The sequence below is a fragment of the Strix aluco genome, chromosome 4 (genome assembly GCF_031877795.1).
Source record: "Strix aluco isolate bStrAlu1 chromosome 4, bStrAlu1.hap1, whole genome shotgun sequence".
Taxonomy (NCBI): Eukaryota; Metazoa; Chordata; class Aves; order Strigiformes; family Strigidae; genus Strix; species Strix aluco.
Window position 1 is genome coordinate 59,499,135 of NC_133934.1, and position 13,480 is coordinate 59,512,614.

Genomic DNA, 13,480 nt, shown 5'->3' on the forward strand with positions numbered 1-13,480 from the left:
CCCGCACTGCTTATAAAGCATAGCAGAAAAACAAATGCCAGGGCTAGATTCCTACAAGTAGTCTTTGCAACAGAGGAGAAGATAATTGGTGGAGGTAAAAAGGGTTATACTTGCATGGACAGTCTTACACAGAGCTCTTAGTGGCTACACAAGGCCCACTGGGTTTTGGTAGAGATAAACAAGGAGCAATGGTCAGGCTGAAGGGCAGTTGAACTCAATCATTACCCTAGGAACATGAGAGAATAGCTTAAGTTGCTTACAGGGACACCCATGTAACCATACACTGCTGAGAAACATGTAACTGTTTTCTTTCAACGAATGAAAAATAATTTTTCAGCTCTACCCACGCATCCCTGCATCTCATCTGACTTCTAAAGAGTCAGTTACAAGCTAATCAATAGTAATTACCCAGCATCCGGTCTTGCCCTCCTCAATGTGCTGTTACCTGATGCTGCTCCCTGATTATCTGGCACGTGTAGGGTAGGAACTTGCAGGAACAATATTTCTTGATGAAAGCTGTTATTTCTTGAGCAATAACTCACTCTTCCATCACTAAATAACAATTGGACTTTTGTTGCAGTTGAAATGCCTCGCACCCTGTGAAGGCTGTATACTCTGTGAGATGGTTTTCTGTCAAGAAACATTTCCTAGTTCTAAGATAATTATTTCAGCAAGTTTGGACTGTGGCTAAATTACTTAAAAAAAAAAAAAATCAATTTTCAACTTAAGCCCTGTGTTTGGTGCGAAATCTCATAAGAATTAAGGAATCCATCTCAGGATTCCTAAAGTAGCCCATGAGGATTCATAAGCACAGTGTACCTCTTAAGCAATCCTTAATGAATGCTTCAGGGGCATTTGCACTTGGTACTGTGTCATTACTGAAATCATTCTCAGCATTCAACTTTATCTCAAGAAAATTTTAGAATAACTCTAATATTGCAGTGATTTAAATGATAATCCAAAAAAAGTGGCCTATCTATTTCTGCAGGATAAATTAAAGATACTTACAGGATCAAATGTATCAGGTTGGTAGAGTAACTGTCATGTATAGCATTGAAATGTATGTATTTAGGAGTTTGAAATTATCCTAGGCAAATAAAGCCAAAAAGTAATAAAGTAAAAGATTTAGCAGAGAATCAAGCCAACCAATGAAGCTAGCTGTCACTAAAGCTAGCTAAAGGCAGATAACAAAGTAAGCAAAATCTAAGTTACAGGCAAAGACTAGCATTTGACAGAATAAAGAAGGCTTAAAGAAGCTAAAAGTTATAATACAGCTGTAATGAGCTGCTCAGATCTATAAATTTAATGGCAATTACAGGCCTGGAGCCATTGATCTTCCTTTTTCACTCTGTCCTTCCCAAGGCAGTACTCCTGCCAGCATCTAGGGAAGTTCAGATCTCAGGGATTTACCTACAACTGGTAAGTAATAAATGTATTTTATTTATTCAGCAACCTAGGCAAGATGCTGAATGGCACAGGCACAAGGATGCACATTTGTTTAGAAGAAGTTAAACTCATCGCAAAACAGTGACTTCGCTAAACCACAGCTCGACACCCGTATGCAACCCTGTGTGTGAGCACTGCTCGGTTTGGCAGTGTTTATTAACACGCTTGTCTGCTGATGCAATGTTAGATTTGATAGGTCATGCAAGTTAACACCTCTTAGTGTTTTATTCCCACTGTCTCCAACAAGCACAAGCTGTTGGGGACTTACTCAGAAGAAAATACATGGAGGTTTCTGTTCCCCAGGGATTTCTGCATGGGCCTTTTACCAGGAACACAAACCAAGTACCGAGGCTGAGTAAAATGCAGAAGTGCTGCCCCAGGGGGACAGATGGGAGGTTTGATTTCTTTTGAATGAATTATCTACTTTCTCCCTAGTGCAGTTCCCTTCTTAAGCCACCAGACAGATGTTCTTTATTCCTCAAATACACTTTTCAGTCTGCTCCCCATTTAAAATGGAGAGGAGAAGTCTCACTCCCAGAGGGCTCTGCTTTGAGTACAACATTCATGGCCTGTGAGGGCTCCCATGGGCTGGGACAGGGTGATCTCATGAGAAAGATATAATTCAAGGTGACAAACTGGGTGTCAACACTCTCACTGACTGTGAGAGGGAGGAGGGAAGAGAGGCAACGTGAGCACAACAACCGCTTTCCAAATAATGTATTGAATTCACTTTGCTAAGATGTTTGGTTTTCCAGCAATAAAGACAAACAAGCAGGCAAGCAGTTGGAGAAAAAAAAGTTTTTAAAGAAAGGAGGCCCAACTTAGCACTGAAAAAAAAGATTTTCATAGGAATTTTTAGCAAGTCCTATCCACATCTCCTGTAAAGTAGCATTAGCCAGTCTCACAGCGAATCCTTGGTTTACTTTTAATTAGGCCTGATTAGGTAAAAACAGTAAAACCAGTTTAAATTCAAAATTACTTTGATGGACACAAAAGAGGCTGCAGCAGTAGCAGCAGAGTGAATGAAGAGGTGAGATCTCAGAAGAGAATGGGCACAGCATTTTGTTACATGGCATCAATTACAATCCTGGCAATAAAGATACTTGTCATGGGATTCTCTTCTTACTTAGAATAAGTAAGGTACATATTGGAGTTACATCTTCTTCACAGTACTTTATTGCTTTTAGTCTATATATTTTTATCACCTCTACACTGTTTTTTTAATGGCAGCCAGCATTTGTTTTGCCATGTATGAATTCACCCTACATAGCACTGTTTGCATTTCTCTATTGGGGTTTCTGTTCAGCTTACAGAAAAGAAATTTTTCTTTTTAAACTGTTAAATCTCACCCAAGGGATTTTTGTCTTCTCTCCAATCATTTTGAATTCCTGGTGTTCACCCAACTTTCAAATTTTGCTCGAAAATGGTAATTAAAAAGATGTTTCCAATATCTGTTACATAAGAAAATCAGGGAAGTACATAAAGATAAACATGGTCCTATAGAAATAAATTGTTAAGTAGGTATATATTAAGCATTTTACTAATTTGGGTTCTGAGAAATGTCCTACTGAGAATATGCCTTAATGCTTTACAAATATAGAGAATGTTTCAAATGGAATTCATATGCTTTTAAATTTATAAGAGAGAAGATCATTAATTCACCTTAAATGCTGCTTATTAATTTTAATGTTATTTGGCAAATATTGCTCTTTTCAGTAATTCATTTTCTCTTCGAATGTACTGTCAGGACCTTTATAAAATTTCGGAGTATTTTAAGATTTTGATGGGTTGCTCAGCAACATATGAAATTAAGTTGTGTTTTAATCTCCATGGCAAGTATCTGTGATTGGCAGCTCTCGAGATAGGACGTAAATTTGAATCATTTTTCATCAATTTTCCTACTTATAAGCATGATAACTAGAATGTACTTCAGAGTCACAAATCCAAGCAATTGAAATCCTATCTTTAAACTCATGTTTAGTCCTTTCGATTCAGTTCAGCTCAGGACTGAGTTCCTCACATAAAGATATGTTTTGGACTGCCTTGTCAGGAGCTCTCTGAGGAACAAGTGCAAACCCTTCTACAAAATGCTGCTGTGCTTGCACTTACGAATCAATTACAGCAGTCTGATAAAAGCAAAGTGAGTCACCTTCCTCCAGTGAGCCTTTTCAGATTTGTCTTTCAAATACAAGACCTGTTGCTGTTAAGGATACTTCGCTTTTGAGGCTCTGGTTAGCTCTGTAGCAAGCAGCTACGTTTGGTACCATTTCTACTATTTTCTACTACTTTGAGAGAAAGTGTTTCCCACGAAGAAAGACATTCAGAAACGCTGTATTGACATCAATTGATTTCTACCACTGCTACAAAGCACAGCTGAATTTGGATTAGAATCTAAGTGATCTCAGGTGATGATAATAGTGTTATGGTTGTGTGGTTTGGCTAGACAGAGGGAAGTCCCTCCTCTCACTGCACCAGTCAGGGTCAGGCTTAGCCTCTGCCTACAAATGACTGCATCACATTGGATGTTTTAGCTTCTCTGTCTCCTGTACTGACGTGACAGTATTCCCTAGGGAAGACAACCTTTTGCTACTATTAGATAGTGCCTTGACCCTGAGGCTTCTGTTGGCAGCCCCTTAAGGATGGAAAGCAAGTGAAAGCAGTGCCATGCTGCTGTCTTGTGTGAAGACTAGACGATCAAATACACGTTTAAGCTCCTTGATAGCAATGCTACCCATACACAGAGTCTATGGCCTATAAAAGGAATTACAAAAATCCAGCTGAGATGTAAGGAAAACACAAATTAATGACTTCGTGTCCTTCTGTGAGAGTCCTGGTGTCAGCTTTGCTGATTCCTAGAGATGCCAGCATGACACTTTTGGTAAACTCCAAGTAAAAAATTCAATAAATGACCCTAACTTTATGTTCAAAGTGGCATGAATATAAAACTGACAACTCAGATTCAACATGTTTTTGAAGATTTTTAACCCCAGGAAATATTCAGAAATACAGGGCTGATTGTCACTTTGATGTGTAGGTGAATCAGCAACAGTTTCCTTAGGGTCTTATGAGACTGAAAAATGAATTTTGTGTCAGCTTCCTAACAGCGGGTTCCTGTTGACATGAAGCAACATAGAGCTGCTCCCCAAGGACCTCAGTACCAAAATCAAGCTGGGTGAAAACACTTAACTGAAGTGTAGAAAAAAAAACAAAAGACTGAAAACATTTCAGACAACAATAAACCTTCAATGCTTGAAACAAGTCAACAAACATGCTACGGAGAAGAAGAAACCTAACCCAACAACCCAAGAAAAGTATCCCGAACTAATTTCTCAGCAAAAGGTGTCAGAAGACCATGTTTTCACAGTGGTTTCCAAGTGAAAAGCAAGATTTACTGTCATTGCTCCTACAGAAGTTTTCACTGAGAAGTGGTAAGCTTATTCCAGAGACAAAATGTTCAAACTAGTCAATGCTTCCAAAGGGAAATAAAGCTGCTTTTCTGTTTCAGAAACCCTGCTGGCTGCCAGTGTTGACACAAAACTCACTCTTGACCAAGCTCCTGAATGCTCAGCAAGCTCAGTAGGGTGGTGTAGTTGTTTTGTTTATTTATAAGCGTGGCAAGTTTCCTACTGTAGCTGCTACCACATTTAAATGATCTTGGCAAGAGCAAGGTGTATGGGATACATTCTGAAGAAGGACTATGTCAGTGCCTGGCAGGCAATTTCCTCTTTTTTTAAAGCCCAAAACATATCTTTCCAGCCTCTGCTAAGCGTTACTATTTCTGAGGATATTTGAAGCAGGTAAAATGGTAGGAGTGCTAGAAGGGAGATAAACAAGGACTCTGGAAAAAAGCCTCACACTGACCTTGAAGCAGAATACTGAGGGCTCTCCAGGCAGGGTTTTCTTCCTCCGTATAACCACTCACGGCAGACAAATACGTTACTTAGAATTTCTGCAAGGTATCGTAGAAGTCATAGCATTTTAGCATCCCAGAAAGCCAAAGAGGAAGTCTTTTTAAAGTTAAGGAGCATTTTCCTGGATCCATAGTAAGTCTACAGGCAGAACACTGGCATCTAAATCTATCTGAATTGACTGTCAGAGGAAGCAGAAATGTCTTTCAGGCCGCATGAAACACCTAGTTATGTGAGGAGCCAGGAAAAAAGATCTAAGTTACTTGGAAAGTTTACAGCATTCGAAGTCTAGTGCAGCTTGCTAAGAGAGTCAAAAAGGCTGTGAGTGACTGATGGCCCTAGAAAGGACAGTGATGGTGAAACACCAGGAAACGGATGTTCCAATTAACACTTTTAATAAGAAGTCTTCATCTCAGGTTTTAATGAATATTCTGCATTTCCTCTGTTTTCCAGGCAAGAACTCAAGGAGTTTTGTGTTTGGCTTGGTTTTGTATGGGATTGCACATTACTGTGGAAGCTACAGAGGTTTCATTCTCTGTCCTACTGCAAACACTTTGGGTCGTTTTTCCCCTTCCCTGTTTCACTCTTCTGCATACTACTCAGTGCCTCCGAACAGCAAAGTTTTGTAAGTACAGCCATATAATTTTCATAATCAACTTGTCCCCACTAGCAAACCAGCAGCTTAAATGCTCAGTGCTTCTGTGTAGTCCAAACATCTCACACTCTTGTTCATCCCTCCCCTCTCCACCCTGCTGTCTGACTTCCCGACATGCAGAGGAAAGGATGAGTTCTGCAGTACTTGGGAAACGCTTGTCCCTGAATGGCGCTATTTGAGCTAATGGAGGAAGCAAACCCTGCCGTGGTGAAGCCCTCCCCAACTGTGCCTTTCTGTCCGCTGCTTCTCATCTGCACAAGCAGAACTCACCTTAAGCACCTGCACTGTGGGGCACAGCAAGAGGTGGTCTTTGTGGCAGGTTCAATCTGGCAACTTCTAGCTTCAAAAACACGAAGTCCACATTTTAGATTTCACCCAGCACCACGCAGCAGCTCATGCTGGCCATGCGTTAGCTATTTCATATGATTATGATAGGAAACTCCAATTAGCAAGCAATGAACGTGTTGATTTCAAAGTCCGTGTAGACAGCACTTTCACACTGTAGTATATATTCTTGCTATTTGTTGAACGGTACATCGTTAATGATTCTGGGAGGAAATTAATTAGTGAAATTGCTTAAAAGCCCCACACTGTGAATGTCAGCCACAGACCCTCTCAAAATAATGTGATATTAAAATTCATCCTAGATACCTTCTGCAAAGGACGTTTCTGAAATCATGCTTCCCCCTCTCAGTCTGGGAATTAAACTACAAATGCTTTGCATTAAGTCAACTAGTTTCTAGTGTCTACATTCAATAAGAAAGTGTAATTGGAATATGCATTTTGGGATCCTGCTGGCTACAAATCACATTACAAACTGATCCACAACTGACATGCCATCTAGGAACCAATTCAACAGCTGCTGAAATTCAGCCATTTCTGGAACAAATGACGACAACTGCTGACAGGACCCTAACAGCAAAACTATGTCAGATCCACAGCCAGAATTACACACCAAATGCAACCAGATGAAAATTATAAATTTTCACAGTGTTAGAACTTGCTCTCAAAGTTATCCAGACTGCTCAAAGTTTTGTCTTTGATACTTTTTAAAGGTATCAACAAACTATTAAAATCAAGCCAACATAAAGTTCTTCTGTTAGCATGTCCTAGCTGGATGAGACAACTTAGAAATACAATTTATTTTCCCCTGCCAGAGTTTTAGAAAGTGTCAGTGTGATAGAACAATTTTGGAGGAAAAAAGGAAAAGCCACAAAAGAAAGCAAACTTTTCCATTCCTGCTTTATTTTACTCAGTAGAAACTCTCAGCTCAAACTATCCCCATCCTCTGAAAAATCATGCACCATTCACAGCTGCTCAGTAAGCAAACCTGGTTTATGTACTTGTGAACTAATATAATCAGTAATTATTATATTGATATTAGAAAAAGATACAGGTATCAGTGTTTGATACTATAACTTACACTCCCAATAGGCACTGAAATGAAGGATAATCCTCAGGTCTCCTGTGTACTGTTATTAGTAAATTGTACCAAAAGTTTGCGTGTTTGTAAGGGCTATTTTTATAAGTTCATTTGTTCATTTATCTTCAGCCTCATCAAAAATTAGCATATTAAGCAGATAAAGTGGAATTCAAGTTGGTCAGTTTTACTCCTGACTTCAGCAACTATCCAGAACCTGAACCTGACTTTCCTCATACTCGATAGAGTCAACACACAGCTAGAGACATGGGCATCACTAAAAAATAGCCTTTCCCTGTGGAGCCACCCCTTTCCTACATTCACAAGTTCTTTGCGATGCAATAACCAGAAGACAGATTCTGATTTCAGTGGCTTAATTTCCCTGTCATCAAAGCAGTGACTTTAGGTTTACCTCATTGTAATGGAGAGCAGAGTCTTGACAAAATATTCCATATATGAACCAATACAACTGTAATACTAACCAGAAAGTGAGAACAAGACTAACACCTTAATGTGTTTATTTCCATTTGTAGCTTGCATAGTAAATTTACTGCAATGATAAGTGCTTTTTCTTGTGTCCTCACTTTATTTTCACCTTTGTTCTTCAAGAGGGTTATCGATTCGTCTCCTCTTCAAACACCATATGATCTGGCAAGTCAAAGGGGATCATTTCAATGATGAGGAGTGGATCAGGACATAACCCTGAATAGCAGAACTAAAGAAATGCCATTTCTGGGTAAGCTTCTTGTCGCATTAGCAGTGCTGTTGTATGTGAAGAACCCCAAACCCTCTTCATGGACTACTGTCAAAGGCAGCTGGTGTGAAGAAATGCCTACCTGAAGACGGCAAGGCTCAGGGACCAGAGCACTAGTGGTTTCCTCAGTTCAAATTTTGCTCGTTTGTTCATTAGGTGCCGACCACCAAATATAAAGGCAGCATACAGAGCTGAAAATAGGAATGATTTCTTCCTGCAAAACAAAACCAAAAAACACCTGTCAAGTATTTAATTAGTATTAGATACACAGCAGAGTCACATCTGGACATAACTGCCAAGGGCTTGGGCTTGTGCATCTCCTTGAAAGGAAACTCTTTTGAAGACACTCCTGCAGCCCAGCTGAAATTATCGGTAGTGTATGAACTTACATGCCTGCACATAGGGTCAGGTCCAGGTGCAGGCAAAACTGACCCCGGGGAAGTTCTGAAAAAGGACAGTCAGATTTGGCTTCCATTCTTCCCCAGTTTCTGAAGACTGAACTTCTGTGAGGAACAGAATAGATATTGCAGAGCTCAGACACACTTCTGCAAGCACAACATGGTTGATACTTGAACCAGCTGATCACCTTTTGTGACTTATCTTTTTCATACAAATTTTTGTTTCCTGCAGGCTCCTTGCTTCCTAGAAATGTAGTTATCTATTGTTTCCTCCAAGAAGATACTCAAAGATCATGAGCACTGCAACACAACACGAAGAGCCTCATGAAAAGTGGAGAACCAGCAAGGAGAGGTCAATAGCCCCATTAAGCAGCGACCATGCTGGGTGACATCGCCCTGCTGCACAAGTCCTGCTTGTGAGTGCCAGTTCTGGAAATCCAGTGAATTTCCTGAAAGGTCAAGCAGGGCTCTGTTAAAGAACTTCAATGATACTCTTAGAATTGCAAGTTTTATTTTTAAAACTGCCTGATAGTAGTCCAGCCAGCAATAATGAGCAAACATTTGAACTCTGCTACTATAACTCATCATAAATCAACCATTAGAGGTCAGAAATAGATCCAGTCTGCGATTCCTTCCCACACAGGACAATATTACACTAAGACTTAATGATGCACAGCATTAATGGTGGCCTAACTGGATAGGCGTCTATTTAGGAACAGATTTTTCTCTACAAAATCCATAATTATATTCAAAAATACCAGTGGACTATGGCTTTGCACGAAGAGGTAATGGTTCTTTTTGGACCCCCAGAAAGAAAGACAAACACTCTCAAGAAAGGTAACTACTTCATGAATATCCCAGAAAAGGCATCAGCAAGCTACACGATCTTATGTTCCTTCTGACACTGGAAGCCCAAGACGATGCAGTATCAGACCGACCTGTGATCAGGGTGCAGCACGCTGCCCAGCCTTCCCATTGGGGACAAGTTTCACTCGCATTGTGGTCTTTAGAGTTTTTATAGGATTTTCAATTGGATGTTATATGAAAGTATGTTGCTTCACCTCAAGATAAAGACAAGGACATGCTCGTGGTGCCAAGTAGGTGACACCTCCAGGCTCTTCCATTATGAATAGCTGGCTGAGGGTACCCCATGGCAAGAGATATGGGCAGCACACCACAGTCCTGAAGGCCAAACAATACATGCAGCACAGTATGGCACAGCACAGCATGTGCCTGCGCCTGCTGAAGGCAACCGGTACACAGATCACAAGCCCCTCCATGTAAAAGGGTCTTCTCGGGAGATCCACAAAAACTAAGAAAAGCTGTAGCAGCACATCTGGTTGGAAGTACAAAGAAAGCACAGGCGGCCTTCTCTGGAGAGAAATGAGTTTTATATGAATTTGAAAGCTAAGTAAAAGCGAAGTCCAAAGAGACAGAGGCATATCAGTATGCGTACAGCAGCACGCCATTTTCTGCCCACTTAGAAACTCCTCTGTTTCTATTGACATGTTTATAGCTGTGTGTTGCAAAACACAGGTAACCTCATGAAAATCCAACTGGTGCTCTGCACTGAGAAGGGAGAATCTGGCACCTGCGGTCCCCTGGGTGAGCTTTTGCATCTGTGCTGGCGACAAGCCCCAAGAAGACCAGGATGACCTCAGAGTCAGCGCCCTTTCACCTTCTGCATTGAGATGGCAATGTTTATTAAACTGGGTTCAGAAAACCACAAAGCCTCAGCCCTTATTCATCTCATAATAAAGAAAAAAGCATTCATTTTCACTTCTATGGTCTTGAATTTCACAGTCAGGAAAAGGGTAGAATTACCACATTTGATAGCATGGTTGCAGTTTAGCTTGGCTGGAGGTCAGTAAATATTTGTTAACCAGTTTGGGTAGTGATGAACCACCTCAAACTTGCTCAAACCGAACCGCCTAACTGTTAAGACAAGATTTATGCGTTACGGGACAAGAACAGACTCTCAGTGTGAGGTTGGACTGCATTCCCATCTCCGTCCCTCTGCGGCCTCTTCAGCAGCAGTGTGCAGAGCTGCCCATTGCTAACATAGGCATGGGCGAGGGAAGGCAGAGGGTATGTGATGGGCTGTACCACAGTCTGCAGTGCTGTCCTGGCTGCCCCAGGGCACTAGGAGAGATATCCGCTCTGCATGCTTCTGCCCCCTCAATCCCACAAAAGTCTGGGTTTACAGCACTGAGCCAGACAGACAGCAATGCACACAAAGAGCTATGGAGATACACATACACATGTGCTGCTACTAGAGCCAGTCAGTCATCTGCAGGGGTCCCGCGGGAGGGATCCTGCAGACTCACGCTACAAGGGAAGTGCAAATCCCCCAGTTCACAGCACTGCAGTGGGAGTCCCTCACACCAGAGACAGGAAAGGTTTGTGTTGCACTGGTTCATACATGGAGCTCCAAAGCAACCGAGAGCAGTGCAGGATGGCGACACCTCAGTGCAGGGGAAAAGACTGCAACACAGTGCTGCCATGGAGCTACCAACAGGACATGGGCTATGTGGGCTGACATGGGGAGAGGTCAGGACTTAAGAGCAGTAGCTGGAGATACTTTGCAGGAAGGCAGGCAGGCAGGAAGCAGTTCAGTTCTGGATCAAATACAGCCAAGACTTCAAAATAATGGTTCGACTTCAGTTCCAATTAAAGAATAAAAGACCAGTCTGAATGAGTTAGCAGCTCAGGTCCATGCTGTTTGTCTCCCTTCTTCCTGGACAAGATACTCTATATATTTACGCCAACTAATATTTTGGTTTGCTTATTACTGAAACTATTTTTTGTGAGTTCAGTCAGTCTATTGAGGTTAATAGGTACATTATACTAATTAGAACAGATAAATTTTAGGTCATCTTTAACAGCTTTGTAATGAGTTCAGCATTATTTGCAACGACGGTAAATGGTATTCCCACAGTATACAGCTTGGTATTGGTGGTGGCAGACATGAGAAGATTTGACTGCACGCATGATGAGAACTGCAGAGAGCAGCTGTAAGCAGTTTCAGATGAGGGATGCAGTAGTATTATCTCCTATCAGAGGTAAGCACAACACTGAATAATGATCAGCCTGATTTTGATATCATCTCGCTGTTTTGACACCTGCTGACAGCTTTTCACAATTTTTGCATCCAAATTACTTTGAGTTTTCCCCTCTTTGCGGCATAATAATGGTTAAAAGGACTGGGTAGTCCAGGTGATATAGTTATAAAGGGGTTGCAGAGGTATGTACTCTAAAGATAATCTGTTTAACTGCATTAGACTGGTATTAACCAGCTTCCTATCAGTGTTTTTATGATGGCTTTTCCTGAGAGGTTCATGACTACAGTCTAGTTCCTGGGCTGGTGACACAAAGCAATGGCAATCTGACAGCATTCAATTATATCTGATACAGTTTTAGCCAAAGGAGGCTAATCAAATAAGCATTTTTAAAGACAGAGTTTTGGAGTTGTACTGGAGCACTGTAACTTCTCATTACTATTATCTGAAGAGAAACTAAACAGAGCAGAATGACAACAAAAAAATTAACCTTGAAACTAAAAAAATAAAAAATCCCCAAAGTAATTCAGTAGCAGACTCGCATCCAGCAACTTCAATGTTAGCACATTCATATGTTTGTCTTCAATTCTGTTCTGCAGGGTAACACAGTAGACATAAAGACAGGGCTGCCAAATCCTCCACATTTTTCTGGCATTTCTGTTTCTCACAGTTGTCTCCCACCTTCCTACATTTTCAGACTTCAGGGACTAAGTACTATCTCTACTGAATACAACTCCATGTTTCCCTGTTGAAAGTTGCCAGCTCTTTCCCCCAAAAGGGAGGCAGGGGAATTTTCTGGAGAACCCACAAAATGCTGTGCTCAGGCTGGGGATTACTACAAGAAAGGGAGGCAAGAGTTTGGGGCTACAGGTGGAAGATGTGAGGCAGATCTTCCAGGACGGTAGCAGAGAGGTGGCCATATTACAAGGCAAGGGAACAGGCAGAAGCTGCTGACATGATGGGAGAAACAGAAAAGGAAGGATCAATGGTAAGCATGGCAGCAAATGAGGGGAGCTGGCAGCCAAGAGATGAACATGAAGCTGGGACAGCATGGAAGGGAAGGAGATTTGAAGTCCTTTCTCTGCAGAAGCCCCTGGAGGGATGCTTCCTGAACCCATGGGCACACCAACAGGCTCAGGCTACCCACACTGAACACAGAGCTTTGGTTACTCTCCTGCAAAAATTCTACAACAGGGACAGGTGGTATCATCATCCCCTGGACCACAGCCCATGGGTTCTGCTTGTCCCTTTTCACTGTGTAAACCACAGGCAGGTGATGTGTTTTCTCAAGGATGGATGAAGGTTTGGGCACTGATGTGCTTTTTAGAAGCTCAAATCCTTTATTAAGTCTGCCTTATGGCAGAGGAGTGGAGACAGGCAAGAAGAAAAGGAAAAGGAGTACAACTGGGAAGAGGGAGGCAGAAACTGGGACTGATAAAGGAAGACAGAGGAAATCCACCCCACCAGGAACAAAGCTTCTCCTCGTTCACAGCCAGGAAGTCCCACCCAGGAAAGCCCACCCAGGCACCAAGGAATGACAGGGAGAGATCAGACATCCAGCCTCAGGCAGGAAAACTCAACACAGAAAGGGGCAGCAAATAATCCAAAGAGGAAGCAATGGTAAACAGACAGCTAAGGAGTAAGAAATCTTGAGTCCCCCAGAAGTATGTTATTTATAAAACACTGAAAGGATAAGAATTACCACAGTATTCTAAAATAAGGGGCCAAAGCCTGAGGGTGAGCCTCTTGTACAGCAACGTAAGTCATCCGGGTGTCTCTGATGCAAAGTGAAATAGCCCCGAATATTGCAGTACTGCTGAAGGAGGTGGTTGCAGCCCAG

The 13,480-nt window shown here is 41.7% G+C and overlaps 1 protein-coding gene across 3 annotated transcripts in view; it reads right to left on the minus strand.

Annotated features, from left to right (window-relative positions):
• The window catches only part of ELOVL6 (ELOVL fatty acid elongase 6), a 79,148-nt gene that overhangs the window by 19,412 nt on the left and 46,256 nt on the right, over nt 1-13,480 (minus strand). For 2 of the 3 annotated variants that reach the window (XM_074823268.1, XM_074823267.1), the window contains one exon: nt 8,266-8,397. In XM_074823268.1, coding sequence (XP_074679369.1) covers nt 8,266-8,397 — 132 coding nt within the window. Of the gene's footprint in view, nt 1-8,265; nt 8,398-8,572; nt 8,653-13,480 lie in introns of those variants that run through there. The other variant, XM_074823270.1, reaches the window with a different exon arrangement.